This window comes from Vicugna pacos, chromosome 32 (assembly GCF_048564905.1).
Source record: "Vicugna pacos chromosome 32, VicPac4, whole genome shotgun sequence".
Classification (NCBI taxonomy): domain Eukaryota; kingdom Metazoa; phylum Chordata; class Mammalia; order Artiodactyla; family Camelidae; genus Vicugna; species Vicugna pacos.
The window spans coordinates 10453999-10464953 of NC_133018.1; the positions used below are offsets into that span (position 1 = coordinate 10453999).

At 54.9% G+C, this 10955-nt stretch overlaps 1 protein-coding gene across 4 annotated transcripts; it reads right to left on the reverse strand.

Moving 5' to 3' along the window:
• Positions 1–250: 250 nt before the first annotated feature.
• On the reverse strand, positions 251–10874 carry MMAB (metabolism of cobalamin associated B). 4 transcript variants are annotated; one of them, XM_072953582.1, is made up of 10 exons: positions 10684–10700; positions 9383–9444; positions 9177–9294; positions 7512–7605; positions 4845–4902; positions 4288–4360; positions 3949–4046; positions 3533–3597; positions 2550–2609; positions 251–677 (listed from the first exon to the last, which is right to left on the reverse strand). In XM_072953582.1, exons 3-10 carry the CDS (start codon positions 9217–9219, stop codon positions 578–580), a joined length of 591 nt encoding a protein of 196 aa, XP_072809683.1. In that variant the 5' UTR covers positions 9220–9294; positions 9383–9444; positions 10684–10700; the 3' UTR covers positions 251–577. The 4 variants fall into 4 exon arrangements, with proteins under 4 accessions (XP_072809683.1, XP_072809682.1, XP_006204822.1 ...); XM_072953581.1 differs by lacking the exon at positions 10684–10700 and adding an exon at positions 10100–10614; XM_006204760.4 differs by lacking the exon at positions 9177–9294 and having other exon boundaries at positions 10684–10874.
• Between the last annotated feature and the right edge of the window lie 81 nt (positions 10875–10955).

The following is a 10955-nucleotide window of genomic DNA, read 5'->3' on the forward strand; positions in this document are numbered from 1 at the left end:
TGCAGCTGTCCTCCCCTCATGAAGATGGGTGGCTCAGAGGTGACTAAACTTCCCAGTCCTGTCTGCCTTCCCCTTTATAAATGTGACAGTTAAAGCCCCTTTGGCACAGGTAAGTCACAATTACATTTCCGAGGGCCTCTGGTACTGTTCCAAATCCTCACACAACGAGCTGGCAGTGGAAGGACCTCCCCTCTCTCCCTCACACACACATACATATGCACACACACGCACACACATGCACACGCACACCTCAAGCCTTTTCCACTTTTATTCTTTTTTCTGTGTAGCTCCTCACTGAAGCAATCACTTCATCTTTCTTTCCTGCAACACTCAATTCCTTCCCACTTCCTGGAAGCCCGAGGAGAGCCCAGGGGAGCGAGAGCAGGACCTCCCTCAGCCACAGCTCCTGAGGGAAGTGGCGAGGCTCCGAAGGGAAGCCAAGTCTGGATGGAGGACCAGCCTCCGGCCCCGCTGGGTTTGGTCTTCAGGAATCAGGACACGGAGGGCAACTCTCCTCTTCACCGCGTCACCACGGAGGAGCCTGCAAAGCTCCTTTTTCCTGTGATTTCCAAGTGCATCAGGCTTGGTCCGACGGGTCATTTTTCTTGTATATTGTTTCTGGAATCCCCTCCTTCATGGCAGCGTATCTGGCTAACGTGAAGAGATAGTCGCTGAGTCTGGAGGGGCAGGGAGAGGCAAACACAGTGATGTGAGCTGAGACATCAATGCTAACTAGGTTGTTCCTCTATGAGCCTTCAAGGAGGACACATCGGTCCCGCGCCCCCAGGAGCATTGGGCGGGACGGTGGATGCTCAGCCAACCTGGGCTTAACAGACGGCGTGTGAGGCCAGCTTCTGGGAGAGCCCAGCACCTGACTCTGGCGCCAGGGCTGGGGCGGTTCCTGCAGGACCAGGCTGCTATCATGCCTGACCTCACAGGGCTGGCGACTCTGGGCCACTCACTGGTTTCTGCACTTTCCAGTGACCAGGACTGGCGGCTCCCAAACTGGGGCGTGCACACGAGTCCCCCGGCATCCTGGGGCTGTGCAGTTCTCATTCAAGAGGACGGGCTGGGCCAGGCCTGGGATTCAGCAGGTCTACACTGCACCCAGGGGATGCTGGCACTGCTGGTCTGAGGACCCCACTTCGAGGAGAGGGGGCTGGGCGCAGGCTTCTCAGCCTCACCACCTCTGGCATTCGAGATCATCCCCTGTGGCTGGGTAACTCCTTGTGGCGGGAAGGGGCTGTAGTGTGCATTGCAGGACACTGGGCATCACCCCTGGCCTCCACCCACTCGATGCCAGTGGCGTCCTTACCCAGCTGTTTCTAGGCATTGCCAGATGTCCCAGTTGAGCAGCACTGGCCTGGAATGTTCTAGCGGGCTAGACTCTGGTGCCCCTCTTGCTTCTTTCTCTGACCCACTGGTGACGGGGCCTCGGGGCAGGGGTGGGCGTGGAGAGAAACCAGAGAGGGAGAGAGCCTGCCCCTAGGGAGCTGGCAGCAAGTCCACTGAGTTGCCGCCTTTCAGCTGTCCTGTGCTCGTTTCCCTCTGAGGCCAGCTCCACGCCAGGTCCTGCTGGAACCTACCCTGACCCATGCCCCTCCTGGTACCAGGTCCCCCTCCTCCCGATGTCTGCTGTCTCACTGCGGGGGAGGGGGAGGGGGAAGGGGAGTGGAGGACACTGCTCCTGCTCTGAGTGTCCCCCCTCTCCCGCCCCAGGTGGTCATGTGCTACTTTCTTATCTGCTGGGTGACGCCTTCCTTGCTGAGGGAGTGAACTAGCTCAGCCCACACAAACTATGTGGGGCCACTGCTGTGACATGAATGGAAGGGTCCCCCCCTCCCCTTGGGCCCACTCCCCTCCGAGGACGAAAGCAGCTGGTCAGGACCCATCAAAGGCCACACCATGTCCCAGAGGGAGGAGAAGCCAGAGTAAGGGGTAGACCCTGGCCGGGAGGTCACTTTCTGGACCCTCAGGTCAGCTTCTGAGGTCCCTCAGCTCTCACCTCGCCCCTGAGCCCTGGCCTGGCCCACACTGGGGTTGCACAAACCGGGGCTGGAGCAGGACCCGGTGGAGCAGGCCAACTGCGGGGCAGCAGGAGCCCTTCCTGGGCCGGCCTGGCTCCCTGGGTCCTGCGCTGATGGGCCCGCGCTGGCTGTGCCTGGCTGCCTCCTTCGGTTCACCCTGGCCTGGGGCCTTGAGTGCAGGGGAATTAAAGAGGGTCTTACTCCTGCCGGGGCCCCCTGGTCAGTCACCACCACGGTACCTCCAAGTGGACCCCTGCTACCGCACCCGCCGGCCTTCTGTTCTTATGTTTGTTTTTTTTTTGCTGGTTTTTACAGTAGCCTGTCCTGACAAGTTCTTCCCCTCACTAGGGACAGGGACGGTCCCCACTGTGTCCTCAGCTGCATCCCCTTGCCCAGCACAGCCCCCAGCACACAGCAGACGCTCAGTGGATACGAGGCAAATGAACGAGAGAATGAGCCCTGTTCTGTTGTTACCTCCCACGATGTGCCCACTTTTTCAGAGAGAAAGTCTTATCTGAGTACCTGTTTAAGAACTTGGCCACATTTGCATCCGTCTCACCTGTCTGGACAAGAGGCACGACGCTGGAAGAAGGAGACACAGCATCACACTACGTTCTGGGCTCAACACGCTGTGGGTCCCCGGGCTACATCCCAAGCCAGCATATCCCGACCCCACTGCCACCTGACCGCACGGCCTTGCAGGATCTTTTAGGGGTCCCTCCTCTCCCTGATTCTGAGTTGGAGGACTGGGGCTGCAAGTGGCTGGAGAGCTGGCAGCTTCCACCTAGGCTCCCCACGGCCACGGGGTCCCTCTGGGCCCTTTTCCACCTGGCAGCCAGCACATCACCCCATGGCTCAAAACCCATCAGTGGCTTCCAGGAAAAGGCGGAGCCCTGAGGGCACAGGAGGCCCTGCCTGGCCTGGCCTCGCTCAGCCTCCGGCCTCATCATGCCCCACCCCAACTCTGGACCCTTTCTGTGCTTTCAACACAGACTGTCCCCTCTGTCCTTGCTGCCCCCTCGCCCTGGACACTGTCCACCGCCCCCCCAAGGCTGGGCCACTCTGGCACCGAGCACCCTCTGTAACGGCCCTCATCACCGCTTGGAGGTTTGGAGCTCTTTCATTGATTCTGCTCGGCTCAGAGCCCCTCCCAGGAATGGGAGCTGGGACACAGGGGACAGGAGTCTGCACTGAACGTGCTTCTGAGCTTCCCACCACGTGAGTGTTATTATCATTACAAGTAATCATCCAGACCCTCCGGGCCTCCCCCGCCCTGTTCGCAGAAGCCGCTTGCTTCTGCACCGGCTCTGATCCGGATGTGCGGTTACATCGCCTGTCATCTGCCTGGTCAGGGATCACTGTCTCCCCTGCTCAACGTAGGGCTCTGAGGACAGGGACTAGGTCTGGCCTGGCGTCCATCCGGCACGGGGAGGGCGCCAGGAGGTGTGTGGGTGAGCGGCTGGAGGGCCCGGCTCTGACCAGGCCCCCGGCCCTGGCCCCCTTACCGTCTCTCGGCTCGGCGGCACACGGCCCGACAGAGGTGCAGGGCGGAGCTGCACTTGCCTCCTGACTGAAAGGAGAAAGCGGGCGTTGGCTGGAGCAGAGGGGTGGGCGGGTGTGCCCACTGCGGACAGGGAGCTCCTCGGGCAGATGGATGGAAGGATGCTACACAGGCCCCGCCCCCAGCGGGCACTGTTCCACCTCCAGGGGGCCCTGCCAGGACGCACCCACAGGTATCCCCCCTCCAAAGTGGGTAGGGCTGGGGAGGGACTGGTGAGGGTGTGGAGGGGACCTGGGGGCTGGGGGACAGCTTCTGTCACTGCTGAGAGTTAGGGATGGACTGAATCAGTGCCTGTGTGTGTGCCTTGGTCAATACACTTGGCCTGCAGCCACCCCCAGGTTGAGGCGATCCGGTACCTACGGGCAGGATGAAAGCCGTGAGAGGGGGCAGCTGGCTGGAGTATCTGTCGATCCACCGCTCTAGCTCCAGGATGGGCCCCTCCTCAAATGCGGCGAGTTCTGCGGAGCCAAGAGGAGGCTGCTGCTTCAGGAACATGAGGGACCCGCCCCCTGTCCCTTCCGCCCAGGTGCCCCGCACACCATTCCACTGGATCAGAGGGCCCTTCCCTCTCAGGTTCTGCAGGCCCGGTGACAGAGGACCCCCTGACACTCAGGAGACAGTCCCCCCACCCCCTGCCCTCGGGCTGAGGCCCCCTCTGGGCCCGCTGAGCACACACAGCAGGTTCAGGGAGAGAATTACTTAAGTGAGCTTCCCTGGCCGAGGAGCGTGGTGTCGCCAGGGCAGAGCCGACGTCCTGCAGGGAGCACTGGATCTGGGGAAGGAACAGAAGGCGCAGATGAAGACCTAGTCCCGCGGGCCAAGCGGGGTCACATGAGTCCATGTGCGGGGGGCACCGACGCCCCGGCCAGGCAGGTGGGGCTGTCAGACCTCTAAGGAGCTGGCATTAGAGGCTAATGAGCAAACTCTGCCTGAACCTGCAGCACAGCCTGCCCTGTTGAGAGGGGACCTGGCTCCCTTGGGGACATCTGGGTGATGCAAGGGTAAGAACAGCCCTGGGTTGATACCACTGCACTTTACATCTTCCTCCCCGAGTACAAGCCTCACCGCTTGCCTGCAAAGGAGGGTGATGTCTGTACGTCCCCATTTTACAGATGAAGAAACCGAGGCTCACAGAGGGCGAGGGACTAGTCCCAGGTGACACAGGGAGGAAGTGAAGGTCAGATGACAAATCCAGTTACAGCCACCAGGCCTTGGGGGTGAAAAATCCCAGCTTGGGGTGAGACAATGTTACTCACTTTCTGAAGCTCTTCAGCAAATGGGTGGCCCTTTTCCATGATTAATTCCATAGCAAACCTATGAGGAAAAAGGAAAAAGAATTTGCTGCAGGCCCCGTCTTGCTATAAAGCCACGCATGCTCAGGTGACAGGCAGGCTAGCTAACTGAGCTGTCATAGGAAGGGTGTCATTTTCCTGCCGACAGTCAGAACAGTGAGGGGTATTTGTTTCCTCACTGCTCATCCAGTCAACAGCTCCTCTTTGAGTGCCACTCTGGCCAGGTCCAGGCGATTCAGTCTGAACCGAAGTGACACAGACCCTGGCCAGCAGGAGTGGGAGACATGAATTGGATACCACATGGCTGAAAGTGAAGCTGCAAACTGAGGTCAGTGCTCTGAAGGAAAGGGCCAGAGTCCTAGGAAACTTGGCCTTGATCAGGGTTCAGGAAGGGCTTCCTGGAGGAGGCGATGCTGGAAGCGGGACTCTGAAGGCTGATTAGGAGTTCCCTGGTAGGGCCAGGTCGGGCAGGGAAAGCAAAGTGCCCCTGATGCAGGCCAGGACCCTGGCTCTGGCCACCCTCGGAACCCTGCAGCCCCTTCAGTCTCAGTCAGGGTCCTGGTAGGGAACAGTGGTGCGTTCATAGGGTTCCCAGAGGAAAAGGGCCATAACAGAGTGGGGAGGGTTGTGGGAACTAAGGATGGGTGGCAAAGATGAGCAGAAGCAGGAGCCTGTGGGGGTTGGGGAGGAGGGGGAAAGGCACTACTGACCCTGGAGAAAGCTGGATGCTGGGCAGGGGCCACCGCCAGGAGCCTGGCAGCTGGGACAGAGCCGGCGGACAGCCCAGATCCCGCCAGAGCCACATGCGGCTGGGGACGGGGTAACACGTATCCCCCACCTCTCACTCCCATCCGATCTCCTGCTGGTGCCTCCCGTGGGCTGCGCCAGAGGCAAGAGACAAGGGAATCAGGGTGAAACCATCACCAGGGGATGAAGGCCAGCCTCCCGGGCACAGGAGAATGGCTTTGACGGGGCAACAAAGAACTACAGCGCATCTTCTAGCCCATCTTACAGTCAGAAACTAAACAAACACACATGGAAGCTGTCTAGTGTTGGTCTTCCCCTCTGGATGGCAGGGAGGGGGTCTGTGGGCTGGGACAGGGGTGGAGGCCTGGCACACATGAGGGATTCGTGGACATAGGCCAGCTGGTGCCCCTCTGTGCTCACTGCAGCCCAGCTCCTATCACAGGTAGCTGCCCCTAGAGCATCTGTCTGCTCCACCCTCCGCACCCCACCCGGGCTGAGGCTCCCTGCTCAGCAGTGGGGGACTGGGGGCGGGGGAGGGCTCGGAGATGCTCCATCAACATCTGACAGCGGGAGAATCCACAACTGAGCTTTTGCCAGCCTCCTGCCCCACGTCATTTGAGAGATGATGGCTGGCTGGCTTGCTCATTCTAAACAGCCGATGCTGGATCCCACCTTCCTGCCCCTCTGCCCACTTCATCCTGTGTCTGCCTCCCCTTCCCACACACACCAAGCGTCTGACTTCTCCACTCTGCTGGCAGACGACCTACACCTTCCACTGTCTGTCCTGCATATCTCCCTTAGGCCCATCACTGAGAAATGGCAGCCATGGACAGGTAAGTTTTAATAATTAATAATAACAATATCTAGCATTATTATTACTGGTGCTAGGCACTGTCCTAAGGGTAAAACATGGAATTATCTCATTTAATCCTCACCAGAAGCCAATGAGATGGATACTATTACTATGATCATTTGACAGAACAGACAACTAAGGCTCAGAGAGCCTAGGTGATTTTCGTGAAGTCACACAGCCAGTCAGCTATGGGAGAGAATTTGAACCCAGATGTGTCTGATTCCCACGACCTTCACCCACAAGGCCACATTAGAGCTCGGAACCAGTCACTGCAGCTCACACTGTCAACAGCTTGCAGAGCACAGTGAACTGTACTTTGTTCTCAAATATTTGCTGCCTCCCCACCCCCACCCCTGCTGCTGTCTGATGTGTCCATGTGCCTGGCTCTGGCCAGTGAAATGTGAGCAGATGTGATGTGTCACTCCATGGAAGCTTTAAGGGCCAGTGTGGGCGTGACCATGATCTCCCTTCCCTCTGCCCCAATTCCGTTCCAGGCAGAGGCTGTCCGGCCAGCCCAAGTCCCAGAGTGAAGGCCACATGGAGCAGAAACACACCCGACCCACCAAGAGGATGAAACAGCCATTGGTGGTATAAGCCATGAGATCTGGGGATTGTTTGTTACCCCAGCATGGCCTGGCCGATCCTAATCCTGAGCCCACCTTCTAAGCTCTGACCAGGTATATGATTATTCAGAAAACAAGATTCACAAAAGGAATCACGTCTGATGCACTGGATACTGTGCTCAACTCACCTCTCACTTAACATGTGCACCTCAAAGGCACGCACATACTCACGAGGACAGCGAGGGAGCAGGGACAGAGGGGTGAGGGACCGAAGCCGGCACGGAAGCAGACGGGAAGGGCGTCTGCAGCCCTGCAGCCTTGCGGAGGTGACCAGCTGCCCCTGCGCCGCCAGGACGAGGCGGGTTCGTCAAGGGCTGGCAGCCTCTAGGACTGGCCGGTGCTCTGGAGAGCCGCGTATCAATCACATCCGCTCAGACCCAACCTCAAGGCCAATCCCATCTCCCTTACCCAATGGCTGAACTTAATTCATCTGTAGTTCCCATGGCTTCAAACACCTGGTCATCTTTCAGTCTCCTTTCTCCAGTGAAGGTGCTAGAAAACCCTGTGGAAAATGTTTTGCCGCTGAAATTAAAGATTTTTTTTCCCTGATGTGCTCTTTTAAAAAATTTTCCACTCGAGGTATAACAAACACAGAAAAGTGTTCAAATCATAAGTGGACAAGTTGATGAATTGTTAGTAACTGAAATATACCTTTGTGATCAGCACCTCGATCAAGAAACGGAATATAAGCGTCACTCTAGAAGCCCCCGTGTACCCTCTTTCAGTTACTATCTCCCAAGGGTAACCACTGTTCTCTTCTTTCCTGATATGCTTTCATTTGAAACCTAAAAATCATGGACTAACCATCCTCCTAGGGAAATAAAACATGTACATGTTGTATGCACACTATAATGACATTTCACATAAAATCCAAGTCCTCTGTATCTTTACCTAGGTCACATTTCCCACCTTGCTCTCCCAATCACCGAGGAAGAGAAAACCTGCTCCTGACAGCCTGGAGCTGGCCCGGCACCATTAGACTGGCTCTGATGCCGCCAGGCACTGGTCCGGCACTCACAGGTAGGCTGTGAGCTTCTCCTGTTGAACACAAACGATTTCACAGAACACCATCAGACAGGCCACTTTATGACTGGGACGGATTAAGACCTAAACAAGACCACTCCATGATCATGCCTGAGCACAGAACATGGTCCAAACTAAAAAAGGTGACCAAGCGTCCCCCTTTCCCAGCTAATGTGACTGCTGCTTCTTGATCAATGACAGCTCCAGCCCTCTTTGTCCCTTGCACCTTCTAGATAAAAACTATTAAGATCCCCAATGACCATCAGCCCTGCTTCCTGACAGCATCCGATCCAGAGCAAGGCCCCACTTCCCCAAACTCTCCCCAAATCACCTAATACCAGCCCAATCTGATAGATCTGATGATGTGCCATCTCCCTAGTTGTAATGAGTTAACAGACCCTTTTTGGGGGGAGGGTGTTAATTAGGTTTATTTATTTATTATTTTATTTTTTATTTAACTGATACACTGGGGATCGATCCCATGACCTTGTGGATACCAGGGATGTGCTCTACCACTGAGCTATACCCTCCCCACCTTGACCCTTTTTTATTTGACTAGACTGTCCTTGGAGTCTTTGGCTGGAGGGCATCATCCCTGCCTTCTGTTTGTCATGCCTTTCCATCTTTTCTTCTTTTTATCGTGGTAACACATAAATAAAAATTTACTCTTTTAACCATTTGTAAGTGTACAATGGCATTAACTACATCCTAGGCATGTTTTTAACCTTTTTACTACATAAAATATACCCCCAAAGCAATACATACTAGTAATCTGCCTGGTTTTACACTTTAGAAAATGATACATTCTTCTGCATCTTTTCCTATACAACATCACATTCTGGTATTTTTTAAATTATCAAAGTTAATGTATGCTCATTACAAAAAAATAACAGCATAGGATAAAAGTGGGTGCAGGAAACAATGAAAACCTGCCTGTTCATTCCCCTCTCCCACAATTCAATCTCTCTCCTGGGTAATAAATAGTTCAAGGTGTAACCTTTCACAATGTTCCATGCATATCTGGACACACATATAAATACACACACATACTTTGATCCAGTGGACTCCAATTATTTGGATTCTTTTGCAACATGCTTTTATCACTTAATATATCTTGGCCATCTTTCACTTTACATCACATTTTGATCTGTCACATAGTTTTTAATGTCTGCAAAGAATTGGAGAGAACTTTACGGTGGAAACTGCTATTTTGGGAGCCTGTCTTTCTTTGCATTTTTCACCTGTCCCCACCATACCTTTGTCTCCTGTTTTAGTGTAAATCTTGGGGATCTTGGGTGTCTTCGAGGAAGGCTGTGGCCTAAGAAGAAATAGACATCAAGAGGTGGTGAGTAGGGATGGTGCAAACAGTGGGTCACCGCCTTTAGTGGGTCACAGCTTGCTACCCGAACCCTCAAAGGCAGCATTTACCACCCTCTGCTGCGATCTCTTCTGCTTATATATTTCCCCTCCCTCTCTCGTAGTTTTCAGCACTTTGTGGGCAAGCTCTGTGTCTTGCCACATCGACAGCTGCACAGTAGCTAACGTAGTGCATTGCTCAACACAGATGTTCAATAAACATCGGCTGAAACAATGTACTGATCACTCCCCATATTCCCTGCACTGTGGTATGTGAATTACTGGCATTATCTCCTGGAATTATCCCTGGAATCTCTCCCAAGCCCTAAAGGGAGCCGTTATCTATGACCTTCATTTTACCGTGGAGGAATCTGTAGCTCACAGGATGAGATTCGCCTTCCTAGGGCACCCAGGGAAGAATTAGTAGGGCTGGGGTTCTTGCCCAAGACTATCTTACTCCACACCCCAAATTGTTACCGCTGCTCTACCCAAACTCTGATCCTCTACTCCACCAAGTCAGAGCCTCTTAGTGGAAGAGAGGGTACAAGTTGGGGTAGAGTACCCAGGACCACTTCCACACCATGAGGCTTCAAACATACTCCAAAATGAAGAATTACCAAAACAGGGTTCGAAAACTGGCATTTTCAAGTAGCAACATAACACCTTTAATGCAGACTTCAACATTAAAATGTGACATTAAGAGGTTATTCCAGGTTAAATTACTGGAGCTATGAAATACATTAATCCATTGTTAAATTAGGTTCTGAGATCCAGGAATGGAGTGCAGGTTTCAAGTTATATGATGACAGCCATCTTTAGATCGCGTTGGTGTATCTCTTCGTGTTGGTGTATCTCTTCGTGTTGGTGTATCTCCGCCTCGAAAAGTATACACTGGTTTGGAGACAGGTCAAAATCTGAATTGAGGCCCCTCCTGATTGTGAGGCCGGGCAAGATGGTCTTCCTGGCCCACATGGGCTATGCCCTGTCCTGACTGATGCTGGGCTTCGTTTGGACTTGTCTTAAGCCAAGAAATCTTGGTCTCCCGCTTCGAAGGTGCCCACGTTGCCATGGTGACGTCAGGACTAAAAGAAGACGTTACCTGGCAATTGCTGCGGCGCCCTCCCAGTGGTGTGACGTAACCATGGCGACGACAACACAATTTACGACAGGTATCTGAACTCCCTCCCAGCCAGGCACTCACCTGTCCCCGTCTCCCACGCCCTGGGGGCCACGGCTCTGGAAACGGGGACATAGTAGCCTGCGGGCACCGAGGCACCCGCGCAGGCCAAGGCGACCTCCCGGGCCCCAGACCGCCATGCGCCAGGCCTCTGTTCGAGAGCTGACCCCGCCAGGCTCCCATCCAGGTTGCGGGATGACTCCACCTACCGCCGGCCGCGCCACCGCTCAGCCACCATCTTCCATTGGTCCGTGGCTCTCGCCCCAGGGCGGGGCACTTCCAGAGACTTGCTTTCC